The following is a 26,369-nucleotide window of genomic DNA, read 5'->3' as shown; positions in this document are numbered from 1 at the left end:
ATGTAAATATATATATATAAAACTCAAATCCACCGTATCATATACATACATGCATACAACACACACACAAAATGCTGGAGGAATTCAGAAGGCAAGACAGCATCTATGGAAAAATGTATAGATGATGCTTCGGGCCGAGACCCTTCATCAGGACTGGAGAAAAATAGATGAGGAGTCTTCCATCTCTACTGCATCTTCTCTCAAGATGAGGCTTTTCATTCTAGACAAAGGAGATGTCCTCCTCCTTCTAAGAAAGGGGCTTCCCATCCTCCACTATCAATGTTGTCCTTATCCACATCTCTTCCATTTCATACACGTCTGCCCTCACCCCATCCTCCTGCCACCCCACCAGGGATAGGGTTCCTCTTGTCCTCACCAACCACCCACCAGCCTCCGCATCCAGCACATAATTCTCCATATCTTCCACCATCTCCAATGGGATCTCACCACCAAGGACATCTCCACTCCTCTCCACTTTCTGCTTTTTACAGGGATTGCTCCCTATGCAACTCACTTGTCCATTTGTCCCTCCCCACTTATCCTTGCAAGTGCAACAAGTGCTACACCTGCCCCTACACCTCCTCCCTCGCTACCACTCAGGGCCTCAAACAGTCCTTCCGGGAGAGGCATCACTTCACCTGTGAGTCTGTTGGGGTCATCTGCTGGATCCAGTGCTCCCAGTGGGACCTCCTGTATATCAGTGAGACCCGACATAGGTTGGGAGAACGCTTTGCTAATTACCTACACTTTGTCCCCAAGAAAAAGCCGGATCTCCCAATGGCCACCCATTTTAATTCCACTTCCCATTCCGACATGTCAGTTATTGGCCTCCTCTACTGTCGTGATTAAGTTGGAGGAGCAACACCTTATATTCTTGTCTAGGCAGCCTCCAACCAGATGGCATGAACATCGATCTCTCGATCTTCCAGTAAGGACCCCGCCTCACCACTCCCTCTCGCACCTTATCTCCTTGCCTGCCCATCACCTCCCTCTGGTGCTCCACCCCCTTTCTTTCGGTCCTTTCCTATCAGACACCCCTTCTTCGGCCTTGTATCTCTTTCACTTATCAACTTCCCAACTTTTTACTTCATCCCCCACCCCCTGGTTTCACCTACCACCTTATGTTTCTTCCTCTCCTTCCCCCATCTTCCAACTTCGACTCATCATTATTTTTCTCCAGTCCTGATGAAGGGTCTCAGCCCGAAACATCAACTGTACCCTTTTCCATAGATGCTGCCTGGCCTGCTGAGTTCCTCTAGCATTTTGTGTGTTATTAGGAACTAATACAGTATTACAATACTGTAGTAGCATTGAAAGTGTTCTAATTTGTTCTGCATTCATTAAACACATAATCTGTTATTTATTTAAAAGGTAGTTTGTCTTTTAAATACTTTTTAAATAATTTCTGCGAAACTTCGTGCTTAATTGGACTAATAAGTAAAGGTTCCCGAAGTGTCCGCTTGTGCGTGTGTGTGTGTGTGTGTGTGTGTGTGTGTGTGTGTGTGTGTGTCTGTCTGTCTTGCACTATCCAGCTACTAAAAAAACATGACATATGTGAGTGATAATAAACCTGATTCTGATATGGGTCTCTATTGTGGATTGAGAGTGGGAAGGAGGCAGGGAGAGGGGAATCATGGTTGGGAAAAGGGAAAGGGGATCAAATGGGAAACACTAGAGAGACATTGTAATGATTGATAAACCAATTATTTTGAATCAAAGAACCTTGCCTGGCATCTCAAGGCTGGGAGTGTCTGCACCTGTGTCACACCCCCACCCCGGTATTCCTTCTCTGCCTTCTGTCTCACACCCCTCCCTCAGTGCTCCACCCTGCCATTCCAAACATCCTTTGTTCCTGCTAGATTTACAAACTTGCTCTCTGCTCCACGTTGACAAATACAGTACTGTGCAAAAGTCTTAAGCACCCTTGATATATATATATATATATATATATATTTGAGACACACTGGGACCAGTACATTTTGGCCCACTTCAGCAGCTGCCACAATCTGTCAAGGTTTCATGGAAATAGTTGAAAGGTACAAAAAGAAAGAAACTACTGTTTATCTGAGGAACAATTTATGTGTTTAAATGAAGTATGGGTATAACACTGTGTATTAATTCCTAATAGTTACTGACAGAGGAATTCATCTACCATTTCTTTTGATTGACTGTAAATTAACAAAATCAGCGCAGGCACCCAGTGCAGTGAAAATGGATGCTTCCAAACAATGCTTTAGACCAGGGTTTCTCAACTGGGGTTCTGAACTTTGTGTGACATGTGATGCTGTGGTGGGCAGTGACTGAGCAACTCTGTTAACAATCTCATTTGCCATCTCTCAGCCCAGTATGGCAGAGTGCAGTAGGACAGCGTTCATTTGTTTGAGTCCACTCTCAGTTTTTGATGCGAGTTAGGGGAGGCCATTGGTAGTTGGTGAGTGCTGTATTAGACAGAGGGGAGGACAGTAGGTTGATAATTGGTGAGTGCTGTATTGCACTGAGGGGAGGACAACAGGCTGATGAGGAGCATGAAGTGCGTCTTCCGAGCAGTGAACAGACATCCACCTTGGGCAGTGACGTCAGTCTCTCTCCCCTGAATTACCTCCCCCAACCTTCCCTTAAGTGCCGCTGACTGGGAGCTAACAAACTCTACCAGTGTAGTACAAAATTGGGAGAAAAATTTTCATGTTAAAGCAGGAATTTTTACACGCCATGACTCAGCTGCTGGTCTGCCGCTTGCTGTTCTTGTAAATACTGCAAAAGGTGGATTGTGTAGATTACAAGTGAATTGCATTGTGAAGTTTTTTGTATTTTTAGTGGTTTTCTCATTTATACCATTTATTTATTTATTACACCATTCCTTTTTATATTTTATTAACCCGTGTTTTACAGACAAGTCTGACGGTTATTGAAATCACAAAACAAACAGAGTAAAGCTTTTGTTAATGAAGTCACAGTCAGTAAAAAAAACAACTCTGGAAGCAAGTTATTTAGTAGCAGAACTTAATACCCAGAAAAGGGAAAGTCACACAGTTGGTAAGACTCTAAAAATGACATTATGTAAAATTATAGTGGGTAAAGTGCTAGGACATGATACAGGCCTGTACCAGAAAACCAGGTATGATCTGCAGAAGGTTATTTCAAGGGCGAAGAGACAATTTTGAGTAAGAGTGGAGGTGACATCGGATGTATGACAACTCTCGCAGGGTTTGGAAGACATTACTTCACCACCAGATGAACTCAACGCCTTCTATGCCCACTTTGAAAGGGAGAATATAACTACAGCTGTGAAGATCCCTGCTACACCTGATGACCCTGTGATCTACCTCAGAGGTCATGTTAGGCTCTCTTTAAAGAGAGTGAACCCTCCTAAGGCAGAAGGTCCCGATGGAGTAACCTGGTAAAACTCTGAATATCTGTGCCAACTAATTGGCAGGAGTATTGAAGGACATTTCCTATCTCTCACTGCTACTGGTGAAAGTTCCCACTTGCTTCAAAAAGGCAACAATTATACCAGTGTCTGAGAAGAATAATGTGGGCTGCCTTAATGACTATCGTCTGGTAGCACTCACATCTGCAGTGATGAAATGCTTTGAGAGGTTGATCGTGACTAGACTGAACTCCTGCCTCAACAAGGACCTAAACCTACTGCAACAGAAGATGCAATCCCAATGGCTCTCCATATAGCTTTAGACCACATGGACAACACAAACACCTATGTCAGGATGCTGTTCATCGACTATAGCTCAGCATTTAATACCATCATTCCCACAATCCTGATTAAGAAGTTGCAGAACTTGGGCCTCTCTACCCCCCTCTGCAATTGGATCCTTGACTTCCTAACCAGAAGACCATAAACTGTGTAGATTGGTGATAACAACTCCTCCTTGCTGACAATCAACACTGGCACACCTCAGGGGTGTGTGCTTAGCCCACTGCTCTACTCTCTTTATACCCATGACTGTGTGGCTAGGCATAGCTCAAATACCATCTATAAATTTGCTGATGATACAACCATAGTTGGTAGAATCTCAGATAGTGACAAGAGGGTGTACAGGAGCACGATATGCCAACTAGTGGAGTGGTGTCACAGCAACAACCTGGCACTCAATGTCAGTAAGACGAAAGAGCTGATTGTGGAGTTTAGGAAGGGTAAGACAAAGGAACACATACCAATCCTCACAGAAGGATCACAAGTGGAGAGAGTGAGCAGTTTCAAGTTCCTGGGTGTCGAGATCTCTGAGGATCTAACCTGGTCCCAACATATTGATGCAGTTATAAAGAAGGCAATTCAGTGACTATACTTCAATAGGAATTTGAAGAGATTTGGTATGTCAACAAATACACTCAAAAACTTTTATCGATGTACTTTGGAGAGCATTCTGACAGGCTGCATCACTGTCTGGTATGGGGGTCGGAGGGGCTACTGTACAGGACCGAAAGAAGCTGCAGAGGGTTGTAAATTTAGTCAGCTCCATCTTGGGTGTTAGCCTACAAAGCACTCAGGACTTCTTCAAGGGGCAGTGTCTCAGGAAAGCAGCATCCATTATTAAGGGCCTCCAGCACCGAGAGCATGCCCTTTTCTCACTGTTACCATCAGGTAGGAAGTATAGAAGCTTGAAGGCACACACTCAGCAATTCAGGAACAACTTCTTCCCCTCTGCCATCCGATTCCTAAATGGACATTGAACTCTTGGACACTGCCTCACTTTTTAAATACAGGTGTCCTCCCCCCCACTCTTTACAAAGGTAGAGCATTCGTATGAAACCTTTATTAAGCCGAAATGGCATAAAGCAAAGAACCATTAATTTATATGGGAAAAATTATTGTAAAAGCGAAAATCCTCTATGCAATGCAAAACAGGTTACTAATGCAGGTCTTTTGTAAAAGCAAAGTGAAATAAAGCGAACATTTGTAAAGTGGGGGACACCTGTATGTATTATTTTGGCTTTTTGTATGATTTTTAATCTATTCAACATATATATACTATAATTGATTTACTTATCTACTTATTATTATTCATTTTGTTTTTTTTCCTATATTCTGTTTTGCATTGAACTGCTGCTGCTAAGTTAACAAATTTCATGACACATGCTGGTGATAATAAACCTGATTCTGATTACAAGAAATTGAAGAGGTCTCACTCTCAAACAGTACAATAAGTAGATGTAATGATGACATGTCACATGATGCTTAAGACATTTTGAGTAATAAACTGAAAAACAACAGCTTCTCTATCCAGGTTGATGAGTCAACAGATTTCACCAATAAATGTCATGTTGTAGCATTTGTAAGATTTGTAAATGATGATGAAATTCAAAAAAAAAACCTTCTTCTGTTGCAAAGAGCTGTCCGAAACAAGCAAAGGCCAAGATATGTTTAAAGTCTTGCCTTCCTATCTGGAAACAAAAGGTCTGTCTGGAAGAACTGTGCTGGCATCTGTACTGATGGTGCCCCATCAATGGTTAGCTTAACTACTGGCTTTTTTTTCCCAAGAAAGGTTGGCTAAAAATTCATTCTCTACTCAAAAGAGCATTGACAATTATTTTTGGATTATTATATCTACAACTTACTGATCATGATAACGTACCATGAGCTCTAGATATAATAATTCATACACAGGTATTCCTTGAGACCTGAAAATGATCTCAAGGGTTCCTCCAGGACAAAAAGGTTGAGAAAGGCTGCTTTAGATTATTGCATCATTTTCATTGTAACACTCAAGATGATTGTTGATACCTTCGTAATTCATAACTTGTTGAAGTGGAATTGGTTCATTCTTACTCTCAGCCATTTTGCTATCTCCAAGCCTGAATTTTTGAAATCTCGGTGAGCAAAGCAATTTCCAAATTATCTTACTGCTTTTTTCTCACCAACTATCAGTGACAAAAATCACTGCTTTTAACACAAACTGATGCTATTAAGAAACTGATAGCTCTAAGCACGGTGTAAGTATCGCATATATAGTTATGCAAGTGTATGCAATACATGCTAGTTAGAAACTGTTTGGTGACAGTCTTTTGCTCCAATTAAGCTGCACAGAGTCCCAAATAAATGATGAGAATCCTAGCTACTTTCTCAATTTAGGCTTTGTCCAAATAAACAGTTGCCCAGAATAACCAATGGCCCAATTAACTGGAATCCACTGTATGTATGTGCATGTGTGTGTATATATTTTTTTATATACATACACACAATTAATTGCAGAAATTAACTGCAAGTTAACTGTACAGTGTTCAGTCAGGTATGCACTTGTGATCTTTATGCAAGCAAGGAGTTTCAATGAACTTTTGTTGTGTATGAAACTACAAGAAACTAACCCAAATCACTTCAAAACAGTGATCACTCAAAGGTATTTCTTTGATTAAATCCTAAACTGGAATAATGATGACACCAGACCTTCATTCACTCACCAACTCTGGTAAGTCTGAGGTGGGTTGGAGTAATCTGGATTGGATGGAGATTGAAAAGGACAACATTAAATAATAAATTTTCTGTGTACTTGGATAGCCCACTGTGTCACGCTGCACTTGAACACTTTGAAAGACCACAAACAACATTGTACAGAATGTTGTGAATTGTAGTGCACAAACAGCATTGGCTGGATAGTAAACATCCAGCATAACATTTAGAGATCATGACATATTTTCATAACATTTAGAGGGCTGCTAGGTGAGAATCAATCAATGCAGCAGTCCCAAAGTATGATGTCAATAGTTCAAAGCAAAATTGCCTTTTTGCATTTTATTTCTGAGCTAGCTCTTCTGACTTTGAGTATATCAACTCACAACTGCTCTGTGAGTTAAAGCATTATTTAGTGATCTTGCACATAAGATTATTCCTGGTCTCAGACTCCCCCCACTCCACACAATGCACAGAAAAGCCTTGCTGCAACAATCCCCCTCACCCGCCTCCCCCACAGTCAGATAGTGTGCAGACTCGCTGTCAGCGCGACTCAACAAATTACTGAAGGAATTCTTATGGCCAGGATCCAAATCTCAGTCACTACCCAATGAGAACATGAAAGGGAAGACCAAAAACAGTAACAGGAGTTATGGCAAAACTTCATCTTCAAGGATTCAATGTTTTAAAGTTCTATTAATTTGTATAAACAATGCAACTGATAAAGAGAACAAAAATAATTGCAGAACAATTAAAAGATGAACTGCAGTTCTTATTTCAAGAATTGAGAGGCTATGCATTATGTATCTTGAAATATTAGGAAGAAAGCATTTGGGAACATGATAAGTGTAAAACAGTGCAAAATAGATCAAATGGTTTTATATTGTACATTCTCTCATCTCCTGCTTCCCATTAGACTGACGATGCAAAAGCCCTAGAAGCAGGTACCACAAGGCTCAAGGTCAGTTTCCTTCCCACTGTTTTAAGACTACTGCACAGTTCCTTAATAAAGTTCTTGACTGCACAATCTATCTCTTTATGCCCTCGTACATGATAGAATCATAGAGCAACATAGCACAGACACAGGCTCTTCATCCTAACAAGTGCATGCTGTCCACGGTGCCCGCCCAGCCGGTCCCAATTTGCAGAGTTCGGCCAATATTCATCTAAGCTCTGTCACTCTATTTTCCTTTCTAAGTGTTTCTTAAATGATACTATTAGACCTACCTCAACTACTGCTTCTGGCAGTTCATTCCGTATACTCACCACCCTCAGTGTGAACAAGTTGCCCCTTAGGTCCCTTTTAACTCTTTTCCCCCTCACTCCAAATCTATGCACTCTTGTTTTGGACTCCTTTACCATGGGGAAAAGAACGTTACTATCCACCTTACCTTTGCCTCTCATAATTTTAGATTTCTACAATGCCCCTCATTCTCATATGTTCCAAGGAATAAAGACCTTGGTCTTCTAGACCTGACAACATCCTTGTAAATCTTTTCTACAATCTCTCCAGTTCAAGCACATCTTTTCTAAAACAGGGTGACCAAAACTGTACACAGTACTCCAACTGTGGCCTTACCAATGACGTATACAACTGCAACATAACGAACCAACTCCTATACACAGTCACCTATCAGATGAAGACTAGCATGCTAAATGCCTTTTGTCCTACGCTGGTTTGACTTTCAAAAATACATTACCTCACACTTACCATTTGCCACTCCTTGGCCCACCTCCCTAAATGAACAAGCTTCTCTTTTGCTAACCTTCTTCACTGTCGACAATACCTCGTAATTTTGTGTCATCAGCAAGCATACTGATCAAGCTCTCTGCACTGATATCCATATAATTTATGCAAATAATGAATAACACTGACCCTTGTGGCATACCACTAGCCTACATTCCAAGCAACCTTCAACCACAATTCTCTGCTTACAACCTCTAAGAATCAACTCTGAACCCAACTAACTAGCTGTCTCTGGATTTCATGAGGCCACACTTTTCAGACTAGCCTACCATGTAGGACCTTGTCAAAGGCCTTGCTAAAGTCTAAACAGGTAACATTCACTACCCTTCCCTGATTAACCCTTTTGGTTACCACTTCAAAAAGACTCTAGAAGACTCGTCTAGAAAGGCTTCCCATACACAAAGCCATACCGACTCCTCTTAATCAGACTCTGTTTATCTAAATGCTGGTAGATCTTGCCCCTCGGAATTCCCATGAACTTCCTCTCTACTGATGTCAGGCTGTGCATCAGTAGTTCCCTGGCTTGTTCTTGATACCCCTTTTAACCACCTCCCTGAATTATCTACCTGCACTGCACTTTCTCTGTAACAAGTTATTCTGCACTCAGTTATTCTTTTACTTGTACTATCTCAATGCACTACTGTAATGAAAAAATCAGTACGGGCAAATCACAAGATGAATTTTTCTCTGTACGTTGGTACATTTCGCAGTAATAAACTAGTTTACCAATTCTAAAGGGTTGCTAAGATTCTTGAGCAAGTTTAGAAAAATCTACTTCAAGTGAAAAGAGAAAAAGCTATGGCAGAAAGACCTTAAGACAGAAATGCAGAATTAGGCCATACAGCCAATTGAGTCTGCTCTGCCATTCTATCGTGGTTGATTTATTATCCCCTCTCAACCCCATTTTCCTGTCTTAACCTTTGACACCCCTACTAATCAAAGAACCTATCAACCTCCACTTTAAATATACCCAATGACTTGTCCTCCAAAGATGTCTGTGGCAATCAATTCCACAGATTCTTCAACCTCTAGTTAAAGAAATTCTGCCTTATCTCATTTCTAAAGGAACATCCTTCCATTTTGAGGCTGTGCTCTCTGGTCCTAGACTCCTCCATAATAGGAAACATCCTCTCCAAGTTTGCTCTATCTAGGCCTTTCAATATTCGATAAGTTTTAGTGAGATCCCCCTTATTCTTCTAAACTCCAGTGAGTACAGACCTAGAGCTATCAAACACTCCTTATTAACCCTTTAATTCACGGGATCATCCTCAACCTTTCATGGACCCTCTCACTTCCTTTCTTAGATAAGGGATCCTAAGTGTGGTCTGACTATTGCTTTAATAAAGCCTCAGCATTAAATCATTGCTTTATATTCTAGTTCTTTCAAAATTAATTCTAACGTTGCATTTGTCAAAATTTGAAAAAATGAGTAAGTATTGGGAAGATAAGTCCTTGTTAAATAAAATCAATGGCTTATGTTGATAGTCAGAGTAACATTGCTCTTAAGCATGCAAATGCAGTAATCATTCAACAGACCACTTGATGAAGATGAGTAACTGCCAACTTCAAGAGAAGTCAAAGTTGGGCAATAAATGCCATTACTGCTCACATACTGAGAACAAAAATTGAAAGAATTGGAGATTGAGAACATTAGTTGCAAAACTTATCAAATAAAATGCCATGCAATGTAACTGGATTATGGGATATTGGTTTGTATAGAATAGCCCTCATTTAGGAAAGATGTACAGGAAAATATCAAGATCACACCAAAAACTAAATCTGTTGCAAGAAGTTTTAGGAGTTTTTAAGCAAATGCCTGAGTACTAGCTTGCTAGGATTTATGCAAGGGAACATTTGTATAACTTTAAAGGGACAGTATAAATACTGGGTAATGTTTAACCTCTCCCCATTACATGACTCAACTGCTAAGACAACTGAAATAAAGGCTTCTAAGTAGTCAAATGTTATCAAAATAGTTATATGATGTCCAATGGATTGTTAGTGAGGGTTAACTATCTGCCCTAACAGTCCCTTCTCTAACTAGTCTAACGCACCAAATTCACAGAAAACATTATTAGAGTGTCAAGTTGAAGTCCTTACTTTTGTTTAAGCGGCCTACGGCCAGTGGTTAACACTAAAAGGGCTTCACAGGAACTGGCTCTTAAAGTGGTAGGTCAAATTTGACAGTTATTCTGTCTTTATTTACAGTTCCAACCTACACCTTTAAGATGAGAACGCTGCACAGAAACAAGTGACCAATTTCTTTTTTTCCTTTTAAGTTCTGCAAAATATTTGTTTACATACTGAATACAAACTTACTTCTTTTTTTCTTTGGATGTGGCTCCTCGTCCTCGGATGGCATGGAGGAGCTCGGGGTGCATTCAGTTATGCTGCTTTGGCTCAGATCTGTGGGAGTGTAGCACTCGGTCGGAGGCATTTTTTCTGTCTCTGGATTCTTCTGTACTGGTGAGGCTGGAAAGCCCAGCTCTACTGTTTTAGGCTGCATTGGCTCCAACTTCACCGTCTTACCCCCTGGTAGTGAACACAGCTCCCTTGGTAACTCCTTAACCAGAGATTTGATATTGTTTCTGATGGGCTTTGGAAGGGGACGGTCCTGCACACAGTTCAGAGAGGTACCCGGGCTAATGTTGGGCTTCTGGCGAATCCATTCCCTCAGGGTGTCTATCGGTGAGCCGTTGATGTGCCATTCAGTCACCCCGAACTGTCTGAGATGGGCTCTGGCATGGCTGGCTAAAGCTTTCCGGTTTTCAAAGTAGTGGCCGCATAATTCACAGCAAGTATCTGCGGCTGCAGGGAAGAGACCAGGACACAAATCAATGTGTTAATGTGACTCCAGCTGCTTCATTACGCAGCAATCAGATTAATATTAATCTGATTAGTCAGATTAATATACAACAGTCCAAACTGTAAAGACTGCAGTCTGTTCTGTGCATGCTAAGCTGAACCATTTGTAGCATGGGAGGTGGGAAGTCTAGCCAGTGAGCCTTGCTAGATCACCAACTTTAAACCAACTCCCAATCAACTGCCCGTCTACCTGTATAAGTAATCTTTATCTAATATTTATTCATCTTCCTTTCAAAATGGATTATTATGAGATTCTGTTTTCTCCCCATTGTGTTAGGGAGAATGTTCCAGGTCCTAATACACCGGTCCTTACACAAGTGTAAAATTCTACCATCTTATCAAACTGTTTTTTGAACTCCACTACTGGATCTTGTACCATCCTATTTTAATGTTGATTCCTGTGCATGAATCTGCTTTGAAGGGAACCACACATTTCAGTGTGGATTTGGCTATTGGTTTGGTAAGCAAAGGAAATTGCTCTACGAGGAATGACTTCTAATGTTGAATTAGCTGGTCTTAGACAGGAGCAAAGCGAAAGAACTATAAATGATAGTGAAGACCTGGATACTGCTGTGGGACAGGAGGAGCCTACACTAAAATCTGCTGGGATGTTCCTGATTTTTCATGCAATGATGCATGAGAGTTCTATGGACAAGGTCAAATTAGGCCCAGTTGCATTGCTTTCCATGACTTAATCTGCAGATTTCTCAGTCTAGGGCTCCAATGTGAAGAATGCACATATAAAAGGCTGGTCCCAACCTTAGGCCTGTAAATGAGAAAGTCAGTGCCTGAAGGAGACAAAGAGAAACTGAAAAAAAAACACACATATAAAACAAGGATTGGCTTTTCACATAGAGTTTGTTTTATTCCACATCACTATGAGAGATAATTCTCAGTATACTGTTGATACTGAGAATTACTGTACTCAGTATTACTGTACTTTGAATCCTTTAATGCTCCATCAGAAAATGATGTATTTATGCAAAACACCAGCAGTTTAAAAGTCCAACCTCAAGCATCTATACCATAAAACATCAAAATATTTGGCAATGGTTAATGGAATAAAAATGGCTCTGTAATGGATTTGAGCAAGTTATTTCAGCTGTTGTATATTCCTTCTGTCACAAATTAGGGAGAGTTGCACAGATAAAACCCACAATGTATAAACTCAAATAAAACCATAAGCTTTCTCCAAAATTTAAAGATAATCAGATAGATTAACTCATTCTGCAAGGTATTTAACTTGTCAGGGGTCAATATTTTTCAATAAAGTGAATATTACTCTTGGAATATAACAGTATTCTCATCATTGCAAATCTTTCTACAAAGTAAAAGCTGTGAATTTATCAGTCATTATTGCTAAAGAAATATGTCCAGAAAACCTATTTCATTACCAATAAATAAATAAATATTATGGATGGCATGACAGCATAGCAGTTAGTGAAATGCTTTACAGTACCAGTGGCCCGGGTTCAATTCTTGCCACTGAGTGCAGGCAGTTTGTATGTTCCCCCATGACCATGTTGGTTTCCTCTGGGTGCTCCAGTTTCCTCCCATATTCCAAAAACACACAGGTTAGTGGGTTAATTGGTCACATGGGTGTAACTGGGCAGTGTAAAGTACTTGGGTTGGAAGAACCTGTTACTGTGCTGTATCTCTAAATACATAACATCACCATATCAGGCAGTTTTTTTGACATGCCAGTATCGTTATAACTACGTAATAAATCTTTTCTGGAAGGCTGTTCAAATTAACTTCAGCTACTATGCTTTCCTTCTGCTGTCCTGAGGTGTGCTTCAGTGCATGGCCAGGTCAGTGCAGAGATTACTTTTCAAAACAAAATTTTGAGGGAGACAACTGCACAGCATGAAATGGATTGGGGAATAAGATTGCTTCAGTAACCTGACTTCAAAAACAAGTAAAGTGAAAAAGAAACAAGTAATATTTTTGCCTTTCACCTGCCTTCCTTTCTTGGTTCTTATTCCTCACTATGCCAACTCTTGATGCTTTTTTGGGTGATTTGGCATGCAACTCAATCTTATAACTGTCTTTGAGGATGGTTCAGTGCTCTCTCAGGGTATCTAGAAATGGACAATATATCCAGTCTTCCTAAAATGACTGACATCCTCAGAGGAGGCACATGACATTATGACGCTCAGACACAGACAACATATGGGTGCAGTTATAGCACTGTAGGCTACTGAGTTTGCAATGAGTTGCATTAGGATATGGCAAGGTGCAAGCCTGCAGCTGGTATCCCTACCCTCTCCTGCAGCATCTTAATTAGTTGTTTTAATTAAATATTTGAGCAGGATTGAAAGTGGATGACAGATTGGTTCAGCAATCTGATTCTTAGCCTCATCTACGCAGCTTAGAGGATGTAGAGGAAGAATGCCAAAATGCCAAGCATTTTCACCAGATTGAGAGGAAGAGACACAGAGACACACAGAGTGACTGCGACAGAAAGAAAAAGAAAATTGGGTACCCTAGGAATTTTTTGTGACCAGCTGCTGTGTCAGTGCCAGAAGTACACAGCAGCTTGCCCAATGGCTCTCTATTTTGTGCCAAACATTCAGCATGACGATAGCAAATAATATTCAAAGTAGCTTGACTTACCAATTACTGGCGTCGTCACCTTCTCTTGTGGAGACCAAGTGGCCTTCGGCTTATAGGAACCCGACTCTGTAGTATAGCCAGGCTTCAACTCTTGTGGGATGCTTCTTTCATCTGACATGGATTTTTTTAGTGATGCAGTTGACACAAAACCCATGGGTATTTTTTTCCCCAGAGGTGACACAGTTGGATGTTGCCCATTAGATGTATAGGTCAATACTTTTCTAGCTGGGGGTGTCATATGCTTCTGCTGCAAATCCTTAACTGGCGATTTGATGAGCTGTCCAAATGACTTAATAGGTTTCTCATCATACTGGTAGCTCTGAGGATCCTGTTGCATCTCTCGTTGCTCTGGTTCTTGGCCTAGTGGTTCAGGCTTTCCCTTCCTTTTCATCAGTTCTTTCAGTGTGTCAATAGGTGAACCATTCACAGTCCATTCTGTCACCCCAAATTGTCTCAGATGTGATCTGGCATGGCTTGACAGCCCCTTGCGATTCTCGAAGTATTCACCGCAGAATTCACAACGAACATCTTTGCTGGGTTGATCAACTGCTACCAAAAAATAGAAATTTCATTTGAGTTTTAATTTGAAAACAAGATAATTAAAAAGTAAATTGGAGGTAAACACAGAAACATAGAAATTTATAGCACATAACAGGTCCTTTGGCCCACAATGTTGTGCCAACATGGTAACCTACTCTAGAAGCTGCCTAGAATTTCCCTACTGAATAGACCTCTATTTTTCTAGAATCCATGTACCCACCTAAGAGTCTGTTACACGACCCTATTTTATACGCCTCTACTACCTCTGCTGGCAGTGCATTCCATGCACTCAACACTTTCTGTGTGAAAAACTTACCTCTGACCCCTTGAACCTACTTCCCAGCACCTTAAAACTATACCCACACCTGTTAGCCACTTCAGCCTTGGGAAAAAGCCTCTGGCAATCCACACGATCAATGCCTCTCATCATCTTATACACCTCTTCCAGGTCACCTCTCATGCTCCATTGCTCCAAGGAGAAAAGGCCAAGTTCACTCAACCTAATCTCATAAGGCATGCTCTCTAATCCTGGCAAAATCCTTGTAAATCTCCTTTGCACTCTCTATAGTATCCACATTCTTCCTGTGATGAGATGACCAGAATTGAACACAGGATTCCAAATGGGGTATAACTAAGGTCTTATATAGCTGTAACATTGTAAAGTGAGGGTGAAAACATTTACAAATACAAAAAAAGTTTGTCACCCAAAAACATTAAATGAATAAGACATGGAATGAATTTTCCTTTTCTCAGTACATTTCCAATTCCCACACAATCAAACTTGTGGCTTTATTTTTATGACCATTTAAGAGCTTTCAAACTTCATATATACTTTCAGTTGGAGTGAATCTGATAAATCCTTGAATGACATTCCCAAGCTGTGTTTTGCTCATCTAGGGAGAGGTGGTAGAAAAATTGAGACTGAAGATATTGTGCAGTTCAAGATTTATAAAGCTTTGAATATTTTTTTCCTTTGGGAGTGCGGTAGCAAGAGTGGGGTGGGAGTGAAATACACAATAATAATTGCCATGCAAGGGGCTAAAACATAAAAAGCGCATCAGTAGAGGTAAGCAGAGTACCTGATTAATCTGGACCACAGTACTTAATAAGCAATTCAGAACTCAGATGGCAAAGAGGACGAAAACAGAGTGTCTCCTTCCATTAATCAAGATCACAAATCCAGATCCCAATAAGTACAAAACTACAATACTCAAACTGAACTGTTCTAATGAATACATTTTCTAATGTTTATACTCATTGCTGTTGAAAAATGTGTTACAACAATAAAATATGCAATATTATTTTACCAAATAAAAACCTGGCACGATTATGGGTTCTTCAACAATGTAGAGCAGATCCTGAAGGTTTGACTTTCTGCTGTGCTGGAACACTACGCTAAACCAATCACTAAATTTTAACACATTTTTGGCAGACAGCTGACAATGGCACCAACATCTGTGTAGAAACACACCTGTCATGCTGCTCATAGGTTGGACTGATTCAATTTGTCATATGCTTAATGGCTGGTTAAAAGGGAAAAGCTGATTTTAAAACTGCACAGAAGGGAGCAACCATCAAGATCTCAAACTTACAGTCCATGACCTTGGTATATTTAATAAGGATCCATGCAGTCACCCACATCTTCCATTAGAACAGTGACTTAGGAACAGCAACTTCACATTTATGGTCTTCCCACCTACTTGGGTGATCGTGATCAGTCTGCAAACAGTTGCGAGTACAGGCTGTTCTTTTGCAAAATCACCAAAGCTACCTTAAGATAGAACAGAACAGGGCTATTGGCCCAGGATGTTGTGTCAACCTTTTAACCTACTCCAACCAATCTACCCCTTCTTTCCCACACAGCCCTCTATTTTCCTCTTATCCATGTGCTTATCCAAGTGCCTCTTAAACATCTCTAATGTATCTGCCTCTATCTCCACCGCATTCTATGTACTTACACTCATAAAAAAAACTATCTCTGACATCCCCCTATATTTTCCACCCATCACCTTTAAAAATGAGTCCTTCTGCATTAACCATTACCACCTGGGGAGAAAAAAGATACTGCCTGTCCACTTTACCTATGCCTCTTATCATCTTACACACCTCCATCAACTCTCCTCTCATTCTCCTTCACTCCAAAGAGAAATATAACACTAAATGTAATGTAACAAAGAACAATCGGATTACAGTCAGATTGTTAAACATACTGTAACAGCACAATCAGATTCAGCATCCAAAATGGACCTCAATGTAGATGCTAATGGAGTTTCTACATTCTAGTTTTTCTAAGAACTGTCAGGGTCTCCCTCATTAAGCAAAATTAAAGTAAATTGTTTGGGGGGGCTGAGAAGGGGAAGAACTGATGTGGGTGGAAAACAGACAACGGAATAAACTGGTAATTTTTCGCTTTAGATTACTGACACAAAGACAGTATCCCAAATATTGGCGTTGGTGGTCCCAAATGTCAATCTAGGATTGAGGGAATTGAGTGTAATACAGTAAAAAGTTCAGAGGCATATAGGCTGTTTCAGAGGGAGTAAAGAGGGATATAGGCTGTTTGAGTAATAGGGCAAGGACATAACAGCTGCAATAATGTAGAATTTGGTAGAAGAAACAGGAAACAGTTTCACCAAGACTGATAGGTGATATTCTGAAGGAAATGAGATGTCCTTGTACAGAGATTATAAACATTCAGCGACAGCAAGTAACTAGGAAGACAAACAGTACACTGTTGATCATTGCAAAAGGATTCCAACACGAGACACTTTATTCAACTCTAAATCTAGTCCCTGCTTCCACCCTCAAAAGATATAACCTTGTTTTCAGAGTGTCGTATATCCTAGCCCAGGCATGGGCAAACTACGACCTGCCTTTTTAATCCGGCCCGCAAAACTTGATGAAATTATATTAATAAACCTTGTTAACTCTTTATACATTGACCTTTGTTGAGGTGCAGCGTATTACTCCACATTTGCGCTTTACTCTTTGTTCGGCTCGACCTCTTTGTGTGAACAGACGTTCAGCGTCAAAAAGTTTGCCCACCCCTGTTCTAGCCCAATGCAGTTGAAGTCTGATAAATTCAGTACCCAGCAAAATGCAAACACTAGAGACAAAATATACATCCATAGAACATGAACATCAGTGGCAAGGCCAACTATTACTTCTTGTTCCAATTATCCTTGAGAAGATGATGGTGAGTCAGTGTTCACACTGTAGGGTAGTGAGTGTCTACTAGGATGGATGTGGAACTTGTAGATAATTGTGACTGCGGGTATCTGCTGCCCCATATTTGAATGGTGAAAATCAATGGTTGATGAGATGTTATTAAAGCAACCATTAAACCATTAAAGCACTGCAGTTCATTTTGTAAGTACAAGGCACTACAGCTAAAGTGAGCTACTGCTGGAGGGTGTGAACACTGCAGAACTAGGTGCTAATAAAATTAACCATTTTATTGCTGATGTTGTTCAGCTAATTAAGTTGTACTGATCCACATGGGTATTCCATTGTGCAATTAACTTCTGCGAAGTAGGTGATGGAAAGATTCAGTTAGGATGCAGGTCACTCTGTTGAACATCTCAGAATCGGGATTAATACCATTGGCATATGTTATAAATTTTTTTGTTTTGCAGCAGCAATACATTGCAATAATAAAAACTATAAATTACAATAAGTATATATCAAAAAGAAGTTAAGTAGTGCAAAAAGACCCTTCCAGACCCATGACCACTATGATCTAGAAGGACAAGAACAGCAGATACCTGGGAATAGCACCGTTTGGAAATCCCCCTCCAAGTCACTCACCATCCAGACTTGGAAACGTATCGCTGATCCTTCATTGTTGCTGGATCAAAACCATGGAATTCCCTCCCTAAGAGCACTGTGGATGTACTTATACCTCAGGGACTGCAGTGGTTCAAGAAGGCAGCTCATCACCACCTTCTCAAGGGCAACTAGGGATGGGCAATAAATGCTGGCTTAGCTGGCGATGCTCACATCCCGTAAATGAATAAATTTTAAAAAAGGGGGAAAAATACTGAGGTAGTGCTCATGGGTCCATTGTCCATTCAGGAATTTGATGGCAGAGGTGAAGAAACTGTCCCATGTCGAGGGTATGGCTTCAGGCTCCTGTGCTTCCTCCTTGATGGTAGCAATGAGAAGAGGGCATTTCCTGAATGATGAGGGTCATTAACGATGGATGCCACCTTTTTGAGACGTTGCCTTTTGAAGATATCCACAATGCTTGGGAGGCTAGTGCCCATGATGAAGTTGACTGAGATTACAACTTTCTGCAGTTTTTTCCAATCTTTTGTAGTGGCCCCCGATACCAGATGGTGATGCGACCAGTTAGAATGCTCTCCAAGGTACATCCGTAAATACCTGTGAGCATCTTTGGTGATATAACAATCCTCTTCAAACACTTAATGAAATATATATATATATTTGTGCCTTCTTTGTAAGTGCATCAATATGTAGTATCTCAGGATAAATCCTCAGAGGTGTTGACATACAGGAACTTGAAACTGTTGAATGATGGAATATTTCACCTATTCTTAAAGGCAGAGTACGGGTATGATTGCCCTGGTTAAACTTCCAGATAATGGTGACCTCCAAGATACTGTTTGGGGAAACTGGCAATGAAAAGAGCTAGTAGTTAACCCCTCTCTCTCTCCGATCACTGCTTGGCATACGCAACATTATCAGCACTTCTCTGAATATTCCCCAGATCCTGATATACTGAGCAGCTGTGAATGAAATTGATCATTTTACAATACAGAAAAATACTCCATTACTGACTGTGGAGAGAAGGATATTGCTGGAGCAGCTAAAGATGGATGGGTTTTAGATATTAACACAGAACTTCTGCAGCAATGTCCCCAGACACCTTCAACAACCATTAGCATTTTCCTTTGTACAATTTCCAAGTCCTTCTGATTCCCTTCAACTTCAATTTTGTTTTCTTGAAGTCACAATCAATCAAATCTTGTCTCAACCCCGAGGACAGACAGAACTTTGATCCAATCCATTAGTTGTAATATTTTGTAGCTGTGTCTATTTCAGGCTGCTTTTGCTATTTAGCAGTTTCACAGTCCTTCACGAGGATAACTTTTGTGGACACGCTTAATGTTTTGCCACAATGTTCTTTCCATTTCATCGCATCAAGGTTAATTTTCCAGCCTGATTATAATGGTTGAATGAAGAAAATACTATGCCATGAGATTAAGATTTAGGTGGAATATAATTTTTCTGATGACTTGGTTGGGCAATATTTAGCTTCTAGATCTGTTCTGAATTTATTCTAAAGATCGTGACTGCAATGCATTAGGAGAATACTGCTAGTGCAAGCCATATAGGGTGGAGGATACTCAGTTTGAAGACTGGACTTTACTTTTAGAAAGACTGGTCTGTCTTCCTTTCAATCAGTACTATAATGGTTAACTGGTAAAATGATGAGGGCAAAGTTAGGAAGTTGTTCACCATCTGTTATACCAATTTGTCAGTTATTTCCTTCATGAGTTGGCCAGCTTGGTCTCGATGATGGACAAAATATATTTGGAGTTCTTGTGCTTCTCCATGCTTCTTTCATGTAATGTTATGATTGAGGGTCAGCAAAAAGGTGATTTTCTCACTCATGAATAACCTGATGCCATGGGTCATCAAGATCAAGGTATGGCAAAGCCTTCACTATCACTGCCATCAAACCAACGAATGTGGCTCAATACTGGTCCAAGGGCTGCAGACGCAATATATGCCTAACACCAAAGACTCATAGAGCCACTCCTTTTTATCCTTTTATTATTACTACACTGCCACATCTGGTAGGTCCGCCATGTCAGTTGGTGAATGATCATGATGAAGTACTCTGGGTGCTGGCTGAAAGGTACAATTCTGCAAGTATAACAATATCAGGCCTTTACCAAGCTGTGAGATAGGTATCCAATTTCAGAAAAGTTCCCAGATTGAGTGATAAACTGAGCAGGATCAAATATACTCTACATGCTGTAGTCATGATCATTTCTGATCTCTGTATCACATGTTTTATTTTTACATTGTTTTGATGTAGCGGTTTTCTACAAGTGACATGCTGAACTATTTAGAATGTCACCACACTGCTACGGGTCTGATGTCACACACCTGAGGAAGATCAGCAGATTTCCTTCTCTAAAGGATGTTATGAAATAAATACAGTTTTTTGGCAATCCAGGCATTTCATAGTCACTGATTTACTAACAGTGGCATTTTATTTCTATTTATCTAAAGAATTAAAAATAAGTTCCCCAGTTACAGACATGTATTGGGAACATTCCAATAATTTAATTCCAACTTTCTAATATTGTTATTCCTAACAACACAGTGAGTGGTTGCTAACTATTGATAGAATATTCTTCTCACTGCTGAACAACCAAAAATTAATCACTTATCTAAAAATTGTCAAAATTTTCCTTTATAAGATGTAGGAAGGTCCAGAAACTACTCAACAATTTAATGCCACAAATTTATTATAAACACTTAGTGGCTACTTTATTTGGTAAAACTGTACATCTTGCAAATATCTAATCAACCAATCATGTGGCAGTAACTCAATGTATAAAGTATGCAGAACAGATGCTGTTCAGACCAAACATCAGAATGGGGAAGAAATGTGACCTAAGTGAATTTGACTGTGGAATTATTGTTGGTGTCAGACGGAGAGGTTTGAGTATCTCAGAAACAGCTGATCTCCTGGGATTTTCATGCACAACAGACTCTTGAGCAGGGGCCCCCAACTAGAGGTCCACGGACCCCTAGGTTAATGGTAGTGGTTCATTGGATCCCTTGCTCTAGAGTTTATAGAGAATGATGTGAAGAACAAAACTCATCAAGTAAGCATCAGTTCTGTAGGCGAAAACTCCTTATTAATGAGGAAAAGTCAGAGGATAATGGCCGGACCGATTCAAGCTGACAGGAAGGTGACAGTAACTCAAATAACCACACGTTACACCAGCGGTATCCGGAAGAGCACTCTGAACACACAACATATAGAGCTACAGCAGCAGAAGACCACAATGCATTCCGAGGTGTACCGAATAAAGTGATCACTGAGTGTATACCAGAAACACAATTTCAATGGATCTTTTAAGTCTTTAACAATCCAAAAGAATCACTACCATCATTATTAGTATGACATGGCTATATGCTCAGGTCATGATATAGTGGTGCTGAGAACCCAAAGTTTAGTAGTTAAATGACATAACTGTTTAATACAAACTTAACTCAAGAACATACAGCAATAATTTCTATCTAGCCGAAGAGCAGCATAAAACAGTGAATTAAAGTAAATTAAGTTGGGTAACTGGTCCAAAACCTATGCTCAGCCTTTGACAAAACCATCGTTCTCCAATTCTCACAATGTCCAATTGTGTGGGACTACACTTGACCCATTCTATTCTTTGCTTACCTATCTACGTACAGCCAGTGAAAAAGCAGCGACAGCCACACCATAACCTTTCGTGAATCCCTCATTTAACCCTTGCCACTCCATACATTGTTGAACTGGCCATATAAGAGCAGACAGCCATTCGTTATTTTTTTAAATAAATAAACTGATCATTACCACTCGACTTTGTCACTAAGATTACATGTTCAATATTCACTTTAACAGTCAAGCTGACATTTCCTCCAATTAATGATTCCATCACTATGACATCTGAAACAGATCCAAATTGTCATACTTAACCTTTAGGTAAGCTTTGGAAAGGACAACCACCAGTCCAGGAAATTCTGAAACAAAATAAAACTATCTGTGACTTTGCTTTCATATCTGTCTTCCAGTTCAGTTTCACATCCATGCCATCAACAAGATCTACTTTCTAATGACTACTTTAATTCTGTTCCTGCTTGGTTTGACTCTGTCAACTCACTCATAGTGATCCTCCTCCATTCTAATTTCTATATACATTTGGCATCAATACTGCTTTTGTCCTTAATGACTCTAAGATCCATTCATCCATCAGCTTAGTACTCTGTGAGCAACACTAACTCCTAGTTAAATAATGCCTTGGCTTTTAAATTCTTGCCCTTGTTCAGAAATCTCTCCATAGCCTTTCCTTAAATGTAATCTCTTCCATCCTTTACCCATTCAAAATATATTCACTGCAAATTCTCTCCTGGAATATTTGCTGTTTCCATTGTTCCATCATTGACAGTACATCTTTCAGCTACCAACATCTTAAGATGTGCAATTCCTTCACCAAACCTTTCCATATTTTTGATCCCCATTAAGGTGTGAAGGAAAGGCAACTTACATGTACAGTTAGCAATTAGGAATGCTAACATAACGTTATTTAGTATGAGGAAAACTGAACAAAGAAAGCAGAAAGATTACCCCTCAATATGCGGAAAGGGTTGGTGAACCTTTTTGAGAGTATGGCCAAATTGGCAGTAATCTTCTAAAAAATCCTTTTGTGAGCCACTGTAACTTTGAGCAGAGTTTATCACTGATGAATGTATTAGCAATAACTACTTAAAGGAAAAAGATGAGTTCTGTTGCTTTTTTACAGTTACAAGAAAGTTATCTGTATTAATGTCTTCCGTATCAATTATTCATAAAATGTGGTTTGATCTTCATCCAAGTCACAACAATAGACAAACACAATCTGCCTAAACGAATTACACACAAACAATTGTATTTCATATTAATACTGAATACACCATTTAAACAATCACATTTTAGGTTCAATAAAGTATGTAACCCTTGGGATAATGCCTTCTTCAAAAGCTATTTGGAGTTAGGTGTTCCAATTAATGAGATGAGATTGGAGGTGTGGGTTGTAGAGGTGCTCTACCCTATAAAAAAGACATACAAAGTCAGGTTACTGACAGGGCCTGCTCCTCTCAATAAAGATCTGTTTATGTGCACCATGCCTTGATCAAAACAAATTTCAAGGACCTTAGAAGAAGAACTGTAGAGATACATCAAGCTGCATAAGTTGAACTTCTTGTTAGAAATGCACATTGCTATGTTTGGAGGAAAAAGGGCACTGCACACCAACACCAAAGCCTCATCCCAACCTTGAAGCATGGTGGAAGGAGCATCATGGTTTGGAGCTGCTTTGTTGCCTCAGGACCTGGACAATATGCAATCGTTGAGGGAAACAATGAATTCAAAATTGTATTAAGACATTTCACAGCAGAATGTCAGGGTAGCGGTCTGTCACCTGAAGCTTAAAACAAGTTGGATGATGCAACAAGACAATGATTCAAAACACAAGAGTAAATGAACACCAGAATGGTTTAAAAAGAAGAAAATCTGTGTTTTGGAATGGACAACCCAATTGAGATGCTGTGGCATGACCTGAAGATGGCTATTCTTGCAAGGTGTCCCAGAAATATTGATGAACTGAAAGAGTTTTGTATGGAGGAATGATCTAAAATTCCTCTTTGCTGTTATGCAAGTCTGATCAGAGCTACCAGAAATGTCTGGTGGAGGTTATTGCTGCTGAAGGAGGTTCTACCAGTTACTAAATTCAAGGGTTCACAAACTTCTTCCAGCCTTGACAGTGAATGATAAAACAACATGATCAATAAAGACATGAAAAGTACAATTGTGCATTATTAGCTTAGGCAGATTGCATTTGTCTATTATTGTGACTTAGATGAAGATCAGACCACATTTTGAGTAATCAATACAGAAAACCAATTTTACTGCAAAAGGTTCACAAACTTTTTCTTGAAACTATGTGTAATCATTGTTTTATTATTAATAAAAATATAACAGGGTCAGATTGAACTAGATGAAGAATCTTAAAAAACCTGTTCAAAAATTATTAATTTTTATACAATTAAAAATAACAATTTCTAAATAGTATTGTTATTGTAGACCAATCTATCCAAATACTGATGTTCACACTAGGTTTGCAAGGATTTCAAAACATACCAACCAACATCATGTGTTCTTGCAACTGGCTAGCTGGCACCAAGCCCCCATGAGATGTTTTCTGTAAAAATCTCACTACTCACGGGTTGTAAAAAAATTTCATTTTCTGCTTGATTTTTTAGTAAATATAATTGTAATGTATCTTTTTTTATTTATGTGTGGAGTTTAAAGAATCCGAGGGTAGCACTGGATGCTGCATACTAAAAATTTGGTTGCACGTGCCATTTTGGAAAGGACACCTTAAGTAATGTGCACAGTACTGATCTCCTTATTGAAAGGATCTAAGTGCAATGGAAGCAGTTCAGATGTCGTTTAACAGCGACTTGAACTGATGTGCTGCCTGTGAAGGTAAAGCTTGGCTTGCATTTGCTGGAGTGTAAATGAACTGATTGAAGCATTCTAGGTGTTGGAGGATGGAAAGCTGGTGAACATGTTTCTCACTGTTCCCTCAAAGGTGCACAGGTGTGCAGCTGCTCAGCAACAGAAATGCTCCCGCACACATAGCCTTTGTTACCACACAGATGGAATTTTCTTTTATATAATGTTAACTTAAAGCGTCTGCTGATTTCAGGCCGCATAAAAATATCCCGCTCAGAGCAATGGTTGGTCTACGCAGCTGTTAAAGAAAAGAGGGAACATTGAATTGTTTCCTCTTATGGGAGAATGTAGAACTCTGTTCACTCTCTATAAATAAGGCATTGCCCATTCAAGACAAATGAGGTGAAATTCCCTTTAATAGAAGGTGAAAAGCATTTGAAACCATCTACTCTAAAATGGCAGTGGGGGCAGTCTTGAATTTTTTAAGGCACTAAATAGATTCTTGAAAGGTTACTGGTGGTAAAATGGAATGTGAAGTTTAGGTTTTAATCAAATTAGCTGTAATTGTATGAAACAGCACAGGAGACTGAAGAGGCAGAATCCATTTAACTCTTATTTACATTTTTGATCAAGTCTTTATTTATTTGCCCTTGCAACATCTTTCATCCCATTATCACTACTGGGAAGCTTCAAGGTTTTAAAGATATTCAATAAAGGAAGCACTGTTGTTGAAAATCCCAATTCCTCATGAGTTTTTTCAAAATTGAGAAGCCCAAGACTTTCTAATTAACAGATCATGATAAAGAGTCATGGAGCACTACAGCACAGAAACAGGCTCTTCAGCTTAACTAGTTCATGCTGAACTATTATTCTGCCTAGTAACTGGACAATAGCGTTCCATACACTTCCTATCCATGTACTTATCCAAACATCTCTTAAATGTTGAAATCAAACCTACTGGCAGTTCATTCCACACCTTCAGCATCCCAAGTTGAGTTTTCCCTCATGTTCCCATTTAACATTTCACCTTTCAACTTTAATCCACGATCTCTAGTTCTAGTCTACCTATTCTCAATGGAAAAGCCAGTTTGTACCTACCCCATCTATACCCCTCATAATTTTGTATAACTGTTGTAGTAAGTGTCAAACTTATCTAAAGCCACTCCCTGGTGGGGGTGGGGAATGGCCTGTGTAGGGAGTATTACAGCCCTTCCTACTACCTGCCATTTAGCTGATGACATCACATCGCTGGTAGAGTTAAAATTTAGCGCACAGAAATCACGTGCTCTCTCTTTGCTTTCTGGGTCGCCATGGGCTGAGGGTTGTGGTGCCATTGAAACTAAGCAGCGAAGATGTACTGCAGTGAAGAGGGCCCAGGCGCACACTTTAAATAAGTATCTGCCACCATGTGTATGTTTAGTGCCTTCTATCCCCACTCACTAACTCCGCAAACCTGATTTCACACAACTGGCACTGCGAACGGGGTTCAGTGACTGAACAAAAGATGAATACCTTTAGAAGGAAAAATAAGATTAAGCCCCCCCCCCCCCCAACCCGTGTGAGGAGGGGACTGACAACAGTATGAGATTTGGGAGTCTCACTAACCTGTTGGCGAACTATGGGCTGCAGTAGACTGGTCAGACAAGTTGAACTCCTGCAGGGTGGAAATGAGACACCATATTCTGTCTGTACTTAATGAGGCAGGGTTCCCCAAGGGGAAAGGGAATCAGAGGGGTGCTGGCAGTCACAGTAAAGCAGCAGAATGAGACAATCTCACAGAAGGAGAAGGTGGTGGATAACTTGAGAAATGAAGTGTAAGTGCTAAACCATCAATGTGTTACAACAGGGAAAGGTCCCATAGACGGGTTCACAAATTAGATGTGGTCTGGGATTGAAGGACCCTGCATGAACTGTAAGAAAATGTTTCGGTGTTGCTCAGAGCTGGGGTCCCGAGGGGCAGATGG

General features: G+C 40.0%; 1 protein-coding gene across 1 annotated transcript in view; it reads right to left on the bottom strand.

Annotated features, from left to right (window-relative positions):
• The window catches only part of LOC132405910 (uncharacterized), a 150,219-nt gene that overhangs the window by 18,288 nt on the left and 105,562 nt on the right, over positions 1 to 26,369 (bottom strand). Inside the window, exons 9-10 of the mRNA XM_059990889.1 lie at positions 13,629 to 14,177; positions 10,467 to 10,955 (exon numbers count right to left, since the gene is read on the bottom strand). Of these exons, the coding sequence (XP_059846872.1) occupies positions 10,467 to 10,955; positions 13,629 to 14,177 (1,038 nt within the window). The remainder of the gene's footprint in view (positions 1 to 10,466; positions 10,956 to 13,628; positions 14,178 to 26,369) is intronic.

The sequence above is a fragment of the Hypanus sabinus genome, chromosome 16 (assembly GCF_030144855.1).
Source record: "Hypanus sabinus isolate sHypSab1 chromosome 16, sHypSab1.hap1, whole genome shotgun sequence".
Lineage (NCBI taxonomy): Eukaryota > Metazoa > Chordata > Chondrichthyes > Myliobatiformes > Dasyatidae > Hypanus > Hypanus sabinus.
This window is presented reverse-complemented; position numbering and strand designations above follow the sequence as displayed.